The 21441-nt window shown below is 39.9% G+C and overlaps 1 protein-coding gene across 1 annotated transcript in view; it reads right to left on the bottom strand.

Annotated features, from left to right (window-relative positions):
- Positions 1-15634, bottom strand: part of LOC124788622 (putative uncharacterized protein DDB_G0271982) — a 64156-nt gene extending 48522 nt beyond the window's left edge. Inside the window, exon 1 of the mRNA XM_047255892.1 lies at positions 14764-15634. Coding sequence (XP_047111848.1) covers positions 14764-15634 — 871 coding nt within the window. The remainder of the gene's footprint in view (positions 1-14763) is intronic.
- Between the last annotated feature and the right edge of the window lie 5807 nt (positions 15635-21441).

The following is a 21441-nucleotide window of genomic DNA, read 5'->3' as shown; positions in this document are numbered from 1 at the left end:
CCGCAGTTCAATCGCGTCCGCATTGTTACTTTGTGCCAGGAAGGGCTCTTAACAAGGGCAGTGTCCAGGCGTCTCGGAGTGAACCAAAGCGATGTTGTTTGGACATAAAGGAGATATACAGAGACAGGAACTGTCGATGACAAGCCTCGCTCAGGCCACCCAAGGGCTACTACTGCAGTGGATGCGTGCTATTTGCATATTATGGCTCGAGGGAACCCTGACAGAGCCCCCATGTTGAATAATGCTTTTCGTGCAGCCACAGGACGTCTTGTTACGACTCAAACTGTGCGCAATAGGCTGCATGATGCGCAGCTTCACTCCCGAGGTCCACGGAGAGGTCCCTCTTTGCAACCACGACACCATGCAGCACGGTACAAATGGGCCCAACAACATGCCTTCAACTAGACAATCGTCGGAGACGTGTTTGGAGGCAACCCGGTCAGGCTCTACGTGGACTCGTAAGTGAACATAAGCTGGGACCACTGTTCCAATGACCATATGCTGTGTTCTTGACACCAGGCTTCATGCGGCCTCCTGTGATCAGGCGTCAGTGGAATGCACCTTGCAGGTCTCCGGGCGAATAAACCATGTCTGTTCAGTCGTCTGTAGACTGTGTGTCTGGAGACAACTGTTCCAGTGGCTGTGGTAAGGTCCCAAGCAAGGCTACCTGCAATACTCCGTGGCCGTCTGCGGGCACTGATGGTGAGATATCGGTCTTCTTGTGGTGTTGTACACTGTGGACGTCCCGTACTGTAAAGCCTGGACACGTTTCCTGTCTGCTGGAATCGTTGCCATACTCTTGAGATCACACTTTGTGGGACACAGAGGGCCCGTGCTGCGACCTGCTGTGTTTGACCAGCGTCCAGTCGCCCTAGTACTCTACCCCTCATAACGTCATCAATATGTGTTCTTTTTCAACACACCGTCACCATTATCACGTCTGGAAACGTCTGCACACTTACAAGCTGCACCGTACTCTGACATTCACCAACACACCTCTGCGTATATGGATTATTGCCAGCGCCACCACGCGACAACCACAGGTCAAAAGCACCGCATGGTCATGCCCCGAGGTGATTTAAACCCGAAAGCCTACTACCAGAGCGTTGTCTCACTATGTATCAGCATTATCCTTAATTTATGAGCATGAGTGAATATTAACTACATAATCTGAATAGTCCCCTTAGCCGGCCTGTGTGGCCGAGCGGTTCTAGGCGCTTCAGTCTGGAACCGCGCGACCGCTACGGTCGCAGGTTCGAATCCTGCCTCGGGTATGGATGTGTGTGATGTCCTTAGGTTAATTAGGTTTAAGTAGTTCTAAGTTCTAGGGGACTGATGACCTCAGATGTTAAGTCCCATAGTGCTCAGAGCCATTTGAGCCAGCCCTCTTAGATTGTTTGCAGATGATGCTGTCATATGATGCTGTCATTTACCGTCTTGTAAAGTCATCGGATGACCAAAACGAATTTCAAAATGATTTAGATAAGGTATAGGTATGGTGCGAAAAGTGCCAGTTGACCTTGAATAAAGAAAAGTGTGATGTTATTCACATGAGTACTAAAATAAATCCGGTGAATTTCGATTACGCGTTAAGTCACACAAATCTAAAGGCTGTAAATGCAACTAAATACTCAGGGATTACAGTTACAAATAATCTAAATTGAACCGATCACATAGATAATGTTGTGAGTAGAGCAAACCAAAGACTGCGATTCATTGGCAGAACTCTTAGAAGGTGCAGCAGATCTACCAAAGAGACTGTTTACAACACGCTTGTCCGCCCTATTCTGAAGTACTGCTGTGCGGTGTTGGATCCGCATCAGGTGGAACAGCCGGATGACATCGAAAAAGTGCAAAGAAGGGCAGTTAGTTTTGTATTATCACGAAATAGGGGAGTTAGTGCCACAGACATGATACGTGAATTGGAGTGACAATCGTTAAAACAAAGGCGTTTTTCGTTGCGACGGGATCTTTTCATGAAATTTAAATTACCAGTTTTCTCCTTCGATTGCGAAAACACTCTGTTGGCACCCACCTACATAGGGAGGAATGATCATCACTATAAAATAAGAGAAATCAGGGCTCGCACAGAATAATTTAATTGCTCGTTTTTCTCGAGCGCCGTTCGAGAGTGGAACGGTCACCTGGAACCAGTCGACAAATTCAGTCTCTGGATGTTTGTTTCTTCGTACCTCTAAAACATATTTTCGCTATATATGCAGCTACGCCATTTTTACGGTAAGTTCCACGGCAGATTATTTCGCATTCGGTTGCATGCCATCACATTCCATGAGTTCTCAACACCCTCTTACATCAAGGTGATTCTGTATGTAGTCTTTACGAATGGATATCAATGTGACCATCCTGACGACTTATAATTCCCAACTAATTCACCTTCCAACTTGATGGTGCGAACCTTTATGATCACTGCACCGCGCAATTTTTCGTTCGGTGTCCATGGCGCAAGTCAGTCACATGTCTTGAATATCGACGATGTCCATTTGTTAATTGTAATACATATATCTCAAATAAGTTTGATCTTTTCACTTTCCGGACACTCAATTTCTATCGCCCTCCTGATGCACATGGTGTGTCATTAGCAGATAATATTTTTCCTGTCATAATTGTTAACACAATACTATCAAATAAGCCTTACTGAACACTGAACTTGCGACCTACCATTCAAGGGGTTCCTTGTTAGCGACTTAGGACTAATTTCACAGAAGTTAAGATCTTTAATGTAGGGAGCACATTGTGTTCATGTGGGAGCGATCTAGATGGTTGGACAACAATAAACTGGGAGCCAAGAACGCAGGAATTCTTTTTACTCCATGATGTGTCCTAAGATCCGATGATGGCGGCTTTAGTTTCGCCGAAACCGGTAATCATGGAATAAAAAGAATTCCTGCGATCTTGGCTTACAGTTTATTGTTTTAAAATCGTTAAGAAACATTTTCTCGCTGAAAGCCCCCACAAAATGATGAAAAGTAAGAAGTTTAACGCTTATCACAATTTCGCTGTTCATGCAGCGAAACTATTATGGGTAGGGAAAGGGAAGGAGGAAGAGGGGATTGACATAGAAAGGAAAGAGGAGGAAATGGACAGCGGGGGACAAGCAGATAGAGAGAGAGGTGGATAGAGAGAGAGAGAGAGAGAGAGAGGAGTAGCAGGTAAATAGAGGCAGGAGATCAGTAAAGAGTGGAGGGAGGAGGAGGTGGTCAGAAAGAAGGGGGAGAAGGAGACTGACAGAGAGGGGAAAGAAGGAGGCAGACCAATAGAACTAAAATAAATACATACTAGGACAGGATGTATACGGGGACAAGGAAAAAAAAATCCCGGATTATTCCCGGATGTTTCCCGGATATCTCGTTTAAAAAATGTGCTTTTCCCCGGGCGAAAATACACTTTATCCATGCTAAGTGACAGTAGGTTTTCCGTAGATTTTCCCTCGGGCATGTAAAACTTATAAATTCTTTGAATGGTTAACGTCTTATGCACTCGCGTAGAACATCCCGGGAGAAAAGAAGACGGGGGAGAGAAGCTTTGGAAAGACTTAATAAAAAAAAGAGAGAAATTTTGGGAAGACCTTTGATTTGCAGAAACATACGCTGCATATTTTCGTATTACGAAAGTATAAATTCGAATTGCACCAAACACAGCGCGTTAGTTTCCGGAGCGTTGAAACCGAGTTGCGATGTCCTTTTGTAAGCCGATCGTACAGTATCTCATGCCACGTGATCTCGTCAGCTACTCTTTCACATGTAATATTGATCTTTTTTTGCATGTGTTATACTTTAAGATACATCACACAAATGTGCCACTAAATTTAAAATTATGACATAAATGTCTGGGCTCGAAATTCTTGTAGCCGGCTGGTCCTCAAACTGCTCAGTTTTAAACGGTGGTGATTTAGAAATCCATCCCACTTTCTCACACGTAACATAATTCATCTTGCGTAAAAAGAAATTTTCTTTGAAAGTAACGCTTTTCGAACCACCATTCGCAATACTATCTGGAGACTGTTAGAATTAGGTTCGATTTACCAGTTGCCAGAGAGCGCCAGAAAACAGGCATTATTGCACGTGAGCAGCTGCAGTGGTGCAGGAAGCCCACATGTAAGTATGTATAAAGCACTAAGAGAGCTTACACTATAAAAGAGACAGGGCATCAGAGGATACTCCCAAGAGCATCGGAATTTCGTAAGCCATGTTAAAATGCATAATTCGGCTTGAAGTGCACATTGTTTTTTTCCAGATTCACAATGAGGTAGGTCCCATTTGATATTACGTTTTTCAATGTGGTTTTTGGGATGTAAATTTTCTTGGAGAACCAGTACTCTACGATCTCATTTTTGTTTCTTTATTATGGCATAATGCCACACATAGCAGAAGATGATAACGTGCACTTGAAATTCAGCGAACAGTTGGAATGAAACACTTCGTTTCAAGTAAAATGATTGCCTCAGGTGAAAGATTAAAAAGCCAAATTTCCTTAGCAAACTTGCAAAAATAATTTCATTGTTCTGCAAGGTGATTAATGCTTGACTGCTAATAACTTGGAAATAAAATAAAGTCAGAAAACTGAAACTAAGAATATATTTTTGCCCTCCGTAATTATGTGAATGTATTTTAATTCACTTGATATAAATCTGTTTTGTTTTCATTTGACGTGGGACTATAAACGTAGAAAAGCAGCGAAATCACTTAACGTAAACACGGGTCACCTGGAGACTAATATCCTCCACACTACAGCGCAGACAACTCTGCGCTTGAGCGGATCTGGCAGCTAGGACACACAAGAAAAAAATTTTTCGTTAGCACCTGGCTGCTTGCTGCTAATGCCTATACAGCTAACAGCCACACGTCAAGTAGCGGGAAGCGGAGAAGGTACTGCTCATATGCGGGTCAACTGCGCATGGGCATCAGCCCGCTGGCGATTGGTCAAACGAACCTAATGCGAACAGTTGTGACGTCATGCACATAGCAAGCAGTTTATTGTTACGAAGAATTACATATTCTTCGGTCTACGGCCTGTGACATAGTTTTGCTATTTGCAGACGCTGGTGCGTGCACGGTGTTTTGTTGTTGTAAACTGCGCATTTCCTTTGCCACTAAAGTTTTATTTTTTTCTCTCGTTTACATTTTATTGCTGCAGTATCATTCTCCAGTAGCAGGATATAGTAACATTCTTTGCTAGAGAATCAATTCTTATCAGTCAAAATTACAAAAATTTAACTGAGAGCTAAAACAATGAAAAATTCCCGGGTCTTTCCTGGTTATCTCCCGGATGAAAAAATTCCCTGGTTTTTCCCGAATTTCCCGGTTGTCTCGGGTTGTATACACTCTGCAGGACAACGCCATTTAGTCTGCTAGAATCAAATATTAGCATGGAAATAAGGAAGAATTTCTGAATCGTTTTCAATATTCTTCGTATGTATTGCCCTCTTACACTCACTTTATTCGTATTGAGTTTATGTGATCACGCCACTTCATACCTCCACATCTTCTTCTTCCTTGACATTTCCTGTTACTGTATGAAGTCCCCATTGTTATGTGGGTTTTTGCAACTTCAGTGACAGTTTGTGACCAAATGCCCTCCCTGACGCCACCTCTATCGCCAGGACGGAAGCTGTGCAGCCCATATGTCTGCGTTTAGGGGAAAACTTACGTTTAAATGCGAAAACATGTTCTAAATGTTGGCGTAGCATATTAGTATCAGACTGGGGTCACCTAGCTGGTTGTGGGCAACCACCTAAAAACCACATCCAGGCTGGCCTGATCTGGTCGTCAATCCTCGAGGCGGATTCGTTCCGCGGCCGGCTCGTCTCCCCGTATCGCAGAAGCGGCACGTTAACGCGCCCGGCTATCCGGATGGGAATCTACACGTATTGTTATGCCGAAGTGTTTGTACGGAATGGCTTGCTCAAGTTCAGTCAAAAACTACTGAATTTTTACGTTTCCTGAAATGCACAAATTACATTTTTCTGTTTCATTTGCTAGTTACCAATATTTGCACCAGGTTAATTTTTCACAAAGATATAAATGTATGTTAAAGCAGTTTTGTTACTGGGAAATCCTTCATAGATGACCACGTCTTTCGACGCGTGATACTGCAGAAGCCATTGTTGTCTAGCACGAATATGAGAGGTCTGTTCCATTTCAGTATGTCACACCGTACATTAATTTTGTCTGTATAGATGATTCTCCATTGATGAGAACATTCAATGGAAAATTTTCAATCCAGACATTATGGTGCTACTACTCAAAGACTTACGTAAAGGCCACGCGGTGTAGTTATTTAGTTGGTTCAAATGGCTCTGAGCGCTATGGGACTTAACTTCGGAGGTCATCAGTCCCCTAGAACTTAGAACTACTTAAACCTAACTAACCTAAGGATATCACACACACCCATGCCCGAGGCAGGATTCGAACCTGCGACCGTAGCGATCGCGTGGTTCCAGACTGTAGCGCCTAGAGCCGCTCGGCCACCACGGCCGGCCCGCGAGGGGTAGCCGCGCGGTTTTGGGCACCTTGTCACGGTCCGCGCTGCTCCACCCGTCGGAGGCTCGAGACCTCCCCCGAGCATGGATATGTGTGTTGTCCTTAGCGTAAGATTGTTCAAGTTAAATTAAGTACTGCGTAAGCTTAGGGACCGATGACCTCGGCAGTTTGGTCATATAAGCCCTTTCCACAAATTTAAAATCTTACGTTGAGCTTTTGGGCCTCTTCGAGTTTTAACATTTACAGATGCTTTTCAGGGCCACTCCCACTAACCGTTATTACAAATGTAGCTATCAGGCATTTGGATGGTGAAATAATATCTTGGTTTTCTTACAAAGGACCAGTTGCTGAAACAGTGATTGTATCTTGAAGATTCCGTGTTTTTTTTTTTTTTTTGTTACGTGTCTGCATAGAACAGTATGAGACTCCCTCCGCCTCGAGGCGAACACTTTTATTTTTTAATTTCCCAAACTAGACTCGGCAAAATAATGCCGTCTTCAGCGGTTTATTTATTCTCAACATTTCGTGACCGTTTTCCTTTTACACCGAGTGTCCCAGAAATCTCTCCCTAATTAAAAACATTCATAAGGCATAAAATATGACATATAGACAAATACTTTTTATCTTAAATTGCATGTGACATATTCAAGTTTTTGTGTACGTATATATGTACTATTATTTTGTTTGTTATAGGGGCCAGTGACGGAACAACAGCGGAATCGGACAAAATTTGCAAACAACATGTATTTATACTCGGAGAAAGCTCAATCTGTCCTCTGGTATCACGAGATACGGTCACCAAAAAGAGTTCAGAGAAAATTACAGACGACATACCAAAGACAGCCAACATGTTTAAAGCATAAAGTTGTGGTATGCGAAGTTTAAGGAAATAAGTAGCGACTGTGATCTCTCTAGAGCAGGCAGACCTGGACCTAGTGCGCGGACAATTCAGACACTAAGAGACACCTTCATGAGAAGTCCCAAGCAGTCACTCGGCAGATGCTCATGTGAGTTATACATTCCGAAGACATCAGTGCATCGCATCCTATGTAAACATCATTTTCTCCCTGCGTGTAAAGTCGAGATCGAACAGTCCCTCCAACAAAAGGATTACATCATTATGGTACAGAAATACTGAGATCATATCATCCATCCCTCACGAAATGTTGACCAGCACATGGGTGGAATGGAAATATCGTCTGGAGATCTTTCGGGCAACGAAATAAGTACACGTCGAAATTAATTAATTGGCTTAATGTACTCAAAATCCTGAGTATGTTGCCTGCACTTCGACATAAAAGACATGTGTTCTGGGAACCCAGTATAACGAGGTTCCTGCTTCACAGAAAGTGTCCGTACACTAATATTTGTGCCAATAGCATACTCAACATGCGATTAAAATTTCTGCGACTTTTTGGAGATGCTCCACGATAATATTTGCTATCGGTAATTAATGGAGGCTTCACGCATTGTATTTCTGGTAGTAATCGATGAATTATTGTTTACGTACACCCTTTCTGTTTGTAATTCAGTGTGAGGTCTTCTAAGTAATATGGAACACAAGATTTTTTTTAAAATCGTTGCTTAATAATTAATTTCCATGTAGGACTCATTACGAACTCAGTGATTCACTTTTTTTCACGTGGTAAGCGCTCTAACCGCATTCTCGGGTCCCCAACTACTAGCTATATAACTGTGGCATTCACATTACGGAAGTTAATGGATGCTGCAACAGTTTATATTGGTTATTAGCTTATCAAATTCCAATTGCGACAGAGAGAGTACAGGCCAACTCTCGCTGCGTGGGTAAACGTACAAATTCGGCACTTGGCCAAACAGCAATAAAAATCGTTTGAATCTAAAGAATTTTTTAACTATGTTACTTTCTTCTAGTGTTTTTACTAAACTTTCTGATCATTGCATCTAGTAATATGATGACAGAAAAATTAACTGCCTGAGGCTTATTTTTAAACTTTCATCATATGTCTATGCACGACCTGCTATGTGAAAATGAACTGAATTTTACTCGTCTAAACAACCGAGAAATGCTTTTCATTACATCGCACTAAATCATTTTATGAAAGAAAATTTTAGCTGCCAGCTGTCGAATTTATGTTCATTCTTGAAACACGTATGTAACGCAGCAGCGATGGCGAGGCATTGTAGCATCCGTGACCAGAGAGTATGCGCTTGACCGCGCGAGTGTTGCGAGCGGTTCTCAGTCTGTCAGTAGTCGTTGCGAGTCTGTAGCTCTGTCTGGTTGAGAGCAGTACTCAGTCAGTAGTCGTCGCGTGCAGTACGCTAATAGTCGTCATGCAGAGCGGTCGGTCAGTGATAGCAGTCCAGTGCGGGTGATGTAGGCGGTCGGCAACACTGGTCAAGATGGTGAATAAGGTATACTGTTAATTAATATAATCATTAGATAATGAAAAATTTTATTTATTGTAATTATTCTCCAACAAGCCCCCCAATAATAATTTTTATTTCAAAAGCATTTTTTCAAAAATTTGATTTTTTATTGAACTAAAGATTTCGTTGCACTTCCCATTTCATTCCACTTCTTTTGAAGAAAAATTTCACTAAAATCACAAAAAAAGAGAATATTATTATTTGCAATGCAGTTCCTCCAAGCGGTGCGCAATAACAAGAGCAGAAATGTGACATCCATTTATTCTGAGGTAAGACTTTTAACGAAATCGGTCGTAATGAATGGGATTGATTTGAAATTTCGTTAAAGAAGAATAATAAAATTTATCTGTTGTTTTTAAGTTAATTTTCTTTCGTGCGAACTTTGTTGTAGAACCACTCTCTTATTTTCGTGTGGTAATAAAAAATTTTTACTTACTTAATTATTACGTACATTTAAAGAAAAAATAATATTTACGTGAACTCATATGAACTGGTTAAGAATATTAGGTTGAGAATTGGGTCCTTTAAATCATTCGGCCTTGGCATACACTTTCCTGATGCAGTGGATTTTTTGTTAAATATTTTTACTGAATTTTATCCCGGCACTAGCCATAGAACACAAGATTACCTCTATAAGCAGAAAATGTTTTAATTATTGCCAAGCCGACATTTATCACTGATCAAACCTACTTCATTACACATTTAAGATATTTTGAAAGAACCAAACTGTTTAAATTTCAATGTTAACTAACATTAGCTATCCGCCTACGAATGCACAAACGTATAATTAATTCAAATTTTATCAGCCACAGGATCACTGAAAAAGAAGAACAATTTCTTAATTCACCATTGATTTTTATGCATCTGTTCCCGATTTACGGGTTTGCTATTGTTGGTCGCGGCACAGCCCAGCAACACCGCTAAAAAATGCTGAAAAATTCTTAAAGAAATTTTATAGATGACGTGGGCAAGCTAATTTACATAAATAATTCACACTTTTGATAAACTCTAATATATTTAGATCAAACAACAATACAACTCACATTAATTCGTAACGCATCGTCTAATGGCGGCTAAGTCCAGACAGAGACAAAAGAAGTCTACCCATTCGTAAAAACTCTTTCACAGTGTCCTACCGCAATGACTTCTGAACAGAGAAGACCAAAGAATACATAATGCATTGTGCTTAAATAGTATTGCTGACTATTAACATTTCTTTGCAAATTGACGATATTATTCTCTTCTGGCAACATATCTCTGCTATCGCAAATACTGACACATTTTACAATCACATAATAAATACAGAAAAAATTCCTATCCTAAATACAGACAAATATTACAACAAAAAATATAAGGAGAATAACAAATGTCTTTTACACCACATTCAGTAATATTTTTGTTCAATAATTACGATATATACAACTTGCCCAGAGCGGCGTATATGGTACAAATAAACTCATTTTTTTTTTTTTTTTTTTTTTTTTAATAACGTGAGTTTGCCAGGGAACGTTACATTGCCCCCTGGCAGTATTTGGCAAAGAGTTTTTACACTTTGACACAATGGTGCCAGTAACGTTCTTTACACTTGTATATTTTACGGAATGGCTCTTTTATTTAGTCCCAGGGTTATGTAAGTTCATGGCTCCCCCATTTGGGCGTAGGCAAACAGGAAACCTGGGCAAAACTGTGCCGGAGCCCAGCCATCCCAGTTGGTTCATGGTCATTTGAATTAAATGCAGTTATTCATTTGAATTAAATTCAGTTCGTCACAAACGGTTACACAATTACACAATATCACAGTCACATACGGTTCGACTGAAGTTTTTTTGTGTGTGATACTATTATTCGTGTGATACACTACAAGGTCACTTGTCCTACGTAGTAAATGTTCAATGTTTATCGAAATGAAGTCATTGACATGTTATTCAGTTTATGTGAACATAAAAAAAATCAATAATGCTGTATTTGGTGAGCGGTGCGGAGTGATTGTTGAGCGGCGCTCGGCGCGGCGCGCTGACTCCGTGTAGGTCACCGCCCCCGGCGTTGACAGCTACGGCGCGGAGGGCGTGGCTGTCTGGTCTGCTACGGGCTGCTGCGGCCGCTGCATAGCTGATGTAGCCGGATGCGCGTTGGATATCCGCTCGCCCGTGCGACGTCTTCTTGCAGTGCTCCAGGAAACATGCAACAAGTTCAGAAACAGTGTACTATCCTTATAGGCATTTTTCCTGCTGTGGGAAAGAACGCACACAGTTAGTGGCAGTTATTACTCAGTAGGCCTTCACTAGTCTGGTTTGCACAATATTTCGTTGTCACCGTAACACGTTTTATGGGCACACAATATTTTTCACCATGTCATGACTTGTCATTAGTCACACGCAAGTTTTCACCTTAGGACAAAATGTATCTTCGTAGTCAATGCGCTTTCCTAGCGTCCCTTGACACACAAAGAGTTAAAGTTTGACACTAGCTTGATCCACCGTCCGTTATCGGTTCACTGTTCGTGTCGTGCTAGTTCCTTGTCCACTTGCACACACGGCGATGATACAGTTTTTTATCACTTATACACAACTATTCCGTGACGTATTGCTGCAGGTTTAACAGTCACTGTCTGTCTCTGCCGCACAATACTGCACTTTTGTTTAAGTTCCTTTATTTTTATTTACAATGTCCGCTGTGCAAATTTTTTTTTTTTTTTTTTTTTTTTTTTTTTTTTTTTTTTTTTTTTTTTTTTTTAATAGCACATTCGTAACTCTTTACCAAGGTGTGATATTTGCGTACATGGTAACAAAATATTAAAATTTGGTATTAGTTTGCCCAAAAGTCATCTATATTCGTGTTCGAGTAGATTTTATTTGTGCATTCCAGCCGGATTCAGGCATATTGTTCAATAACTCCTTTGAACTCATGTCACACTTTACTATCAACGTCCTACGTAACTACAGTGTAGTCTCTGTAGGCAAAAATTGACTTGGACTGTATCTGGCTAACTCTTTTTTACTGTTTGAATCTGCACATGCTTCAATTGAAGCTTCTTTGTGCGTAACTTTGCATTACATAAATCTGCAACAAGTTTGCCTCCCGTGGTGCCCTCGGGTCACTACTGGGTGCATTATTTTCTCTAATAACATTGGTTAGATAATAAAGTTCTCAGGGCCTCATATTATTGATATTATTCTGGGTTCGAATCTGTCAATCTGACAGCTACACATATATACATACATACACATAATAGAAAAGATTGTGCCAAGAAATATTTCAAATTTGGGCACATAGAAAATTATGTAGTACACAAACTAATCATTACTAAAATGTTCTTTTTGGTTGAACTCTGTCACAGCTTAACACTACAAATAATTGCACTAATCAGATTATCTGTGCAAACATTTAGAGCATGTTCTAGATAACACAAATTAAAAGAGTACATAACACAAATATCCATACACATGAGAAAGTCAATCATATTCTTATAACTAAACACTTCTACACTAGTACATTATCTCTAAAGATCACACATCATTAATGTTCATTATTTACAAAAGAATGGTGTCCACATAGGACTATTAGTCTTTTACTGTAGGAATGCTTTTACATCCTTACGCGGATACAGTCCCCGTACTCTCCCTGAGTGGGGGTCTGCTAAGAGATAGCTACATTCATGTGGCACACTTACTACTCTAAAAGGTCCATTGTACACCAATTGCCACTTGCTATTCTGTTTCAAGGATCTTTAGCTACCACTTCCTTCTTGGACCAAGGAATGGAGTATGAGGCTCGACAGTAAGTTTTGTGAGGCTTCACCTCGATATTGTACTGATATCCCTTAACAATTCCTGGTCGTTCAGAAAATACATCTGCATAATTAGATAATAACTGTACCAAATCCTGCTGTTGCATAGAGTTCAAATTTTCGGACTGTGATACTTTGTTCACAAGTGCGTCCACATTTGCTTTTAATTGATCACCTTGTACGTCAGGATAATAGAGATTCTGTCCTAGACAATGATTGTCTAAATGTAGTATCGACTGATTCCTACACTTTATGTTAATAGCATTACAATTAGGTACAGGTACCTCTTCAGATCTGAGCATGGACAATTCTATTCTCCTACCAGCATTCATCAAGCTTAATTTTCCCCGAGAAAGGTCGATTATTGCGTCCCTTTCTCTTAAAAAATCTACCCCCAAAATGCAGGCTACCTTTAAACCCTTTACTACCAGGAATGAGCACGCTATGGCTTCATCCCCTACATACATCTCTACCCGCACTTGGAGTTTAATTATTTGTCGCTGTGCACTTATGGCTCCAGTGACTTTACAATTATTCACGGGAAAAGTCAGCATACGCCTTTCCTTCCCCAGTACTTTGAATAAGTCCATACTCATAACACTGACAGTAGCACCTGTATCTACGACCGCTTGCACATCAATATTGTTAATTTTGATCTCTATTATCGCTTGTACTTTGTCTTTGTGCTCCTTTATGCACGTGGATGGTTCAGTTATTAATTCATCTCTCATCTGTACCCCGTCATTATACCTAAGGATACAGATTTTGTTCGGTGTTTTGTTCTGTGTCGGGCTGCTCTCACTCCAAACCTCAGCCGACGATGGAGAGCGTATCTCGGCTGCATCTAGTTTGTTGAATTATTGCTAGTGGATGGGCGTGGCTGCTCTGTGTCACTGACCTCCACTATGTGCACGTTGTGTTGCGTCGGCCGCCACGGTTGCGCAATTGGCGCATTTTGTGGTGGCGGTCGGTTATTGTCATATCTATCACTGTTTTGCCGGTCCGGACTGGGCCTCTGGTTCTGCGGCCAAGTTCGGTTTGCATCATTATAAGTATTAGTGTTGCTCGGCCCCCTGGCATTTTTCCATCTATTATTGCTTGGTGGGCCTGTCTCATACCGGTCATCGAACCTCCTTTTCCGGTCATTATTCACCGGCGGACTATTGCCGTTCCGGTCTCTACCTCTATTTCCGTTTTGTGCATACTCCTGTCTCCTATTATTACCTCCGCCGTTTCCATTACTTGGTGGAGGCGTGTTATTTCTACCATTTCTATAACCATTTCCGTTACTTCTAGCCTGTTCAGAGGCTGCCTTAACGTCCTCCTGAATCAGGTCAATTGAGTCCAGAACAGACAAGAAATGTTCCATATCATTTTCAGGCACGTGTATAAGTTTTTCCTTTACATGTATCGGCAAGTGTGATTTCAAAAGCCTGATCAAATCCCGGGATGAAATCTGTTCGTCCCAGTAACGGGTCTTATTAATGTACTTCTCGAAATATTTTCGCAAATTGCCTAGTCGTGGAGAATACGGCTCTGGATTATATACCTCCTTCCGTAATCTCTCCTGGATACATGTTGACCAATATTTGGCCAAGAATGCTTTTTCAAATTGCTCATATGTATCACAACTGTCAGCTGCTTCGGTTGCCCATAATGCAGCATCTCCTTGTATGTAAGACATAACGAACTGTATTTTCTGGGTATGACTCCAAACGCTAGGCAAAATGTTTCTAAATCCCTTGATAAACACTACAGGGTGAACAGATTTCTTCTCCGTTGTAAAGATCTGAAACTGTCGGTTCCTAATCAAGCTTTCTTCAATCACTACTTTGGAATGACATTTATTTGTTTCGCTTACATTGGTTGCCTGTTCTGTCTCGCAGTCGCAATTTTTTACTGCAGTATTTATATGCCTATCATTGTTGGACCTGGCTGGCGTGACATACGTCCGTGCCTCGTCATGCCGCAAGCTAAGCTCCATCTCGGCAAGACGACGGTCCACACTCCGCTGCCATAGCGGAATGTCTTTGTGCACTATCCTTTTTAGATCTCGCACATCCGCACTTGAGCCCACATCTCTGGCCTCAATTGCGGCGTGCACTTTCTGATCTATTTCTTTTATGACTTCATTTTCTACTTTGTGCACTTGTTCGATCACTTTGTTCTCAATTACTTGAGTTGTGTCAATTTCTAGTTGTTCGACCCTATTAGTCAGGACACTGATTTCCTCTACTATATTGGCGTTAGCCACTTGAACACTATCTACTCTTTCGCTTAATTCTTGCACCGTTTTGGGTATGGTTTCATATTTTTGTTTCAAACTAACAATCTCACTTTGCATAACTTCTAAAGTTTGCATCAACTGCAAGTCCCTCTCATGCAGGCGTCGGTCACGCTCTGCTTGTTTAGCATCACGTTCTCTATCGCGCTCTGCTTGTTTGGCAAATTCAGCTACCAATCTCTGGTCACGCTCTGCTTGTTCAGCATCACGTTCTCTATCGCGTTCTGCTTGCATACATGCAAATTCAGCTACCAATCTCTGGTCACGCTCTGCTTGTTCAGCATCACGTTCTCTATCGCGTTCTGCTTGTTTAGCATCACGTTCTCTATCGCGTTCTGCTTGTTTAGCATCACGTTCTCTATCACGCTCTGCTTGCACACGTACAAATTCAGCTTGGAAATTGAGCATGCGCTCGAACATAACTCTTAATGATTGCACTTCTGACACCTCACCACTCTCTGGTCCGTGTCCAGTGCTTGCGGATGGCACAGTATTTCCGCTATCAACTGAATCACTGGGTGGCAATGGCAACATTTCTTGTCCTTCTGCCCCCAGATTCTCACATTGTACTTCCTGAACTACGTCACTAACATTACTTTGTGTCCCACTTTCCAACTCGGTATCACTACTTACTGACTGTTGCTCATTATCCATGTTGATATCTTTCTGACTACGCAATCTAACCATAGTAAACAAAAGAAATAAAATCTGAACTAAATATCCTAACACTCAGGTTTCACTGACATAATCACACAAGAAATGGACATTAACTAATACACACTTACTATATACTACAATGACTAACTACCTAAATGTCCTGTTATTTTAAAACAATTTACTAACAACAAGCACACCACTAATGATCCGAGAACACTGCGCTGAGGCTACTTTACTACCCACAGGACAACTACACTGTAGCTTTACCTTTTGGTGATCTATCTTGGGTGCAGCTGCCCCCTGATATTGTGGTAGGTAATTAATTTTTCGAAATATTGAGCTCTCTTCTTCAGCTTGCCTCTGGGTACATAGTGTTCTCATGCAAAAAATCATACACAGGTATTACCACACAATATTGGTTATGCAATACATACAATACATAGAAAAATTATTAAATGTTCTGCAACAAAGTTCGACTATATTAATTCCCTAGCTATCTCACGGGTATTTAGTGGCCACTGCATATTCGAGCCCCACGTTGGGCGCCAATTTAACGAAATCGGTCGTAATGAATGGGATTGATTTGAAATTTCGTTAAAGAAGAATAATAAAATTTATCTGTTGTTTTTAAGTTAATTTTCTTTCGTGCGAACTTTGTTGTAGAACCACTCTCTTATTTTCGTGTGGTAATAAAAAATTTTTACTTACTTAATTATTACGTATATTTAAAGAAAAAAATAATATTTACGTGAACTCATATGAACTGGTTAAGAATATTAGGTTGAGAATTGGGTCCTTTAAATCATTCGGCCTTGGCATACACTTTCCTGATGCAGTGGATTTTTTGTTAAATATTTTTACTGAATTTTATCCCGGCACTAGCCATAGAACACAAGGTTACCTCTATTAGCAGAAAATGTTTTAATTATTGCCAAGCCGACATTTATCACTGATCAAACCTACTTCATTACACATTTAAGATATTTTGAAAGAACCAAACTGTTTAAATTTCAATGTTAACTAACATTAGCTATCCGCCTACGAATGCACAAACGTATAATTAATTCAAATTTTATCAGCCACAGGATCACTGAAAAAGAAGAACAATTTCTTAATTCACCATTGATTTTTATGCATCTGTTCCCGATTTACGGGTTTGCTATTGTTGGTCGCGGCACAGCCCAGCAACACCGCTAAAAAATGCTGAAAAATTCTTAAAGAAATTTTATAGATGACGTGGGCAAGCTAATTTACATAAATAATTCACACTTTTGATAAACTCTAATATATTTAGATCCAACAACAATACAACTCACATTAATTCGTAACGCATCGTCTAATGGCGGCTAAGTCCAGACAGAGACAAAAGAAGTCTACCCATTCGTAAAAAACTCTTTCACAGTGTCCTACCGCAATGACTTCTGAACAGAGAAGACCAAAGAATACATAATGCATTGTGCTTAAATAGTATTGCTGACTATTAACATTTCTTTGCAAATTGACGATATTATTCTCTTCTGGCAACATATCTCTGCTATCGCAAATACTGACACATTTTACAATCACATAATAAATACAGAAAAAATTCCTATCCTAAATACAGACAAATATTACAACAAAAAATATAAGGAGAATAACAAATGTCTTTTACACCACATTCAGTAATATTTTTGTTCAATAATTACGATATATACAACTTGCCCAGAGCGGCGTATATGGTACAAATAAACTCTTTTTTTTTTTAATAACGTGAGTTTGCCAGGGAACGTTACAGACTTTAATTCTGATTGTTTTGCACAGGGCCAAAGATCGATATTTCGGTTTAATTGAATTTTCTTATCACTGAATGGACTTTAATGTTTGATGAAAAACTTATATTTGAGTCAGATTGCGAATTTCACATTTTTGTTGCCATTGTCAGTACATTTCATTGTGGGCAGGTTACGCTTAGAGCAATGTCCATTAGGATTTCCAAATAATATTGTCGTGTTCTTTTTCTTTTAAAATTACGGTGGGGAGGTTACACTTGGCGACACCCAGTCCAGGATCGAATTTCGTTGAGAGTCTTTTGAGCAACAGTCAGATATCTGCTCTTATTTGCTTAGATATAATTTGGATTTGGCGCAACGCTTTTATTAACTTGTGACTTTCTTTCTACAGGTCAACGGCAATTCGTTGCTCTGTTGTATTTGTGTGTTGCTTTTGCATTGTGCTTATTTATTTTGTGAAAAATTGTGACTATTGTAAAAATGCCGCGAAAGACTGTGAATAGTGTATCGCGAGGTATTTTGAATGAAATTACCGACTTAAACAGCGTGTCCGATAGTAATTATGACACGCAGTGTGATGATGACAATCCTGCGTTCACTAACAATCAGTGCATTACAACCATTAATGATGAATTTTATCTTAATGATGAACAAACGAACTCAATTGTCTCTTCTGTTAATTTGACGACAATTGATGACGCGGGACGCTCCATTGTAATGAGCGCTACCCAGCTTAACACACCCGATTTGGAAAACTCAAGTAACGTACAGACAAATTTGTGTAATGAAAATGAACAGGGTACACAAAGTACGACGGATTTATTTAATTCCGAAATAGTGAGTGACAGTGTAGGTCCGACTGATAATCCTTTTTGTAAATTGCAGAATGACCAAATGGTCACACAAAGCGCGACAATTCCAGGTACACAATCAAACAGCACAGATAATGGAGTAGGTAATGCTACATTTGATTTGAATCACTTTATGGCAATAATGCTACAATTTAAGAACGATATTGGTGTAGATATCAAACAACAGAGTCTAGATAACAAACAATTTAAAGAGGATTTCAAACAACAATTTAGTGAACAGAACGAAAATTTCAAACAACTTAGCGAACAGGTCAGACAACAGAGGGAAGATAACAAACAAGATAACGAAAATCTCAAACAACAATTTAGTGAACAGGACAAAAAATTTAATAAAATTGATGAAAATTTTAGACAACTTAGTGAGCAGAACAAACAGTTAAATGATAAATTAGACGACAATTCCAGACAGCTTAGTGAACAAATTAGAGCCGTTGCTGCGCAGTGCCATGACACTAAGGAACAGTTGCGCGTAGAAATTGAGGCTTGTTCACGAAAAAATAGCGAAGAAATTAAGTCTGTTGCGCAGGAATTAAGAGAAATGCAAACAGCCGCAACAGATACACTCAGAGACGAAATTAGCGGAGTCGCTAAACAATGCTCTGAAAAAGCTACACAATTACGGGACGAATTTAAAGCAATGACGGTAGAACTTTCGCGCACAATGGATGCAAAGATAGACGCGAAATTCGAACAGCAGAACACTCAGATTAACGAGCGCTTTAATCAGCACATACAGAACAGTGATACGCGTTTCCGCAAATTTATTCAGGATCAAAATAAAGTCAAACGTCAGGTTATGGAAACAATCACTGCACAAAGACAAGAGGATAAACGTAAAATGTTCGCGAAAGCGAAGACGTATGTAGACAATAATATTACTACAATGTCCGACAAAATTAATACCATAGAACAATTGAACGCGGAATTACGGGATGAAATTTCTGATCTTAAATCAAAAACAGATACACACACAGTAAATATTCAAACAGTGACAGACAGATTCGAACAATTAGATCTAACACAGGATTGCGATGTCATCAAAGCTGATGTTAAAAAACTGAGCGAAACTACGCGTAAGTTGCAAAAACAGATTAATGCGTCCGATTCTAAAACCGATGATCAGGTAAAAATACTGACTGAAAAATATGATGAATTGGCCAGTCGTATTGATGTTATCGAAAATACTAATGACAATAAATCAGACGATACTGCACCGGTTTCATTTAACCAAACACCTGAATTTCAAAATTTACAGCAGACTATTAATGAGATCGATTCATCTAACAACACGTTACGTAGGAAGTTGTCAAATTTACAACAAGAAGTAACAGAGATGAAAAACATTTCAGTTAATAACATGCCACAACAGACGCCACTTCATGAACATTTGTCAGACTTACGCAGCGTGTATAATGTGAGCAATTTACAGCAACTACGCGACTTAAAATCCGAAAAGCCACGCGACTTAAAATCTGAAAAGCTACGCAACTTGAAGTACGAAATGACACAGACAAACAGACTTTCACACAAACCTGAACGTGTTCTCAAATTCAGTGACGAGAGCGTTGATAATAAGCAATTTGTATTTGTAAGAAAATGTAAAGAATTTAATAATGACAGAACACAGGTACACGCTTTGAGCTGTATACGACAATTTGTTTTTGTACTTTCACCGCTATTGTCTGTAATGCAGAAACTAGCTTTGAACCTGATGCGACAATTTGCTGTTGCATTTTCATCAGCATTGCGTGTAATGAGGAAACTTGAATTAACGTGCTTACAACAATTTACTTTTGGAATTTTACCGCTATTGCCTGTAACGCAAAAACTAAAATTTATTTGCAGTGCGTAAAAGACCTCAGGGGATTCATTACGCTTTAATGAATATGTGCCGTAGCGAGCATAGGGCCCCGAGCTGTAGTAGTGCTGTTTCATCTTTAGTTTTCTGCACTGCTGCCTTCTCTTCTACTATCCTATATATCTATCAAAATAGCTCTTTAACTATTGCTCTACGTAGAATTAAGAAACGTAGTAATGAAAACCCGATGTGACAAATTTTTACTGAAAGTGACAATTTTATTAAGCACTCCCGTAATGACAACTACCGCCGTAATTTTAATAACAGATAAAATCGTAATCATCAGTATGTGTAAAATTATTAGTAACAGGAACCACATTTTGGTAACAATAGACCTTTTCACCACAATAGCTTGAAAGTCAACCGCTTGGCATACGTAACCAACAATGCAGTCTACAAGGTCAACCAAACTTTAATGTTTCGCCGCGTGCACGTATAGTCCCAGCCCCAACAAATAGTAACGCATGGCAGCAAAGAAATAATTACGTACAGACAACACACTATTTCAACTCGCATCGCAATGCGCCGTATAGAAATTACTATCATGACAGACGTAAAAATGATCAGCACAATTTTCAGCGTACATTTAATAACGGTCGATCTTATGAGCAGCAACAACATATTATGACGAATGAAACAGACAATAGGTGTCTTCTATAGCGTAACACGTCAGTAAGAAATAACAGAACAGTTCGTATAGTGGATATGCCACAACATTCTCCCGTAAATAATAACACGTACGATAATTTTTAACCAGATACAGCACAGATTGCATATTACAGTAACGCAAACATTACTTTTGACACGCAGAATTTTGTCCACGAGAATGTTATTTGAAACATGCTCTGTTGAATGCTCCACCTTTATCGCACCCAGATCTTACCAGAAATTTTTTCCATTGCTACCGACAGTTCCAACACCGCTTTAGGCGTACACATTTTCCAGGAAATAGAAGAAGATGGTTCAACAGTAATTAAAAACATCGCATTTGCAAGCCGCATTTTGTCACCTGCTGAGCGAAATTATTCCGTTACAGAACTGGAAACATTATGTGTTGTATGGGCTTTCACGAGATTTAGGCACTTTCTTTATGGCAGACATACCACCGTTTACACAGACCACAGAGCGATACAATTTTTACTTTCGGCTAAATTTACTCACGATAGACTAAGTAGATGGAAACTGTATTTACAGGAGTTTAATTTTACAATAGTTCACATTCCCGGCACGCAAAATGTTATAGCAGACGCACTATCGCGTTCTCTCGGCAACAATCAGCAAGACGTAGCAACCAACTTCTGCAAA

Source organism: Schistocerca piceifrons, chromosome 3, assembly GCF_021461385.2.
Source record: "Schistocerca piceifrons isolate TAMUIC-IGC-003096 chromosome 3, iqSchPice1.1, whole genome shotgun sequence".
NCBI classification, from domain to species: domain Eukaryota; kingdom Metazoa; phylum Arthropoda; class Insecta; order Orthoptera; family Acrididae; genus Schistocerca; species Schistocerca piceifrons.
The sequence above is the reverse complement of the archived record's forward strand: the minus strand, read 5'-3'. Positions and strand labels throughout refer to the sequence as shown.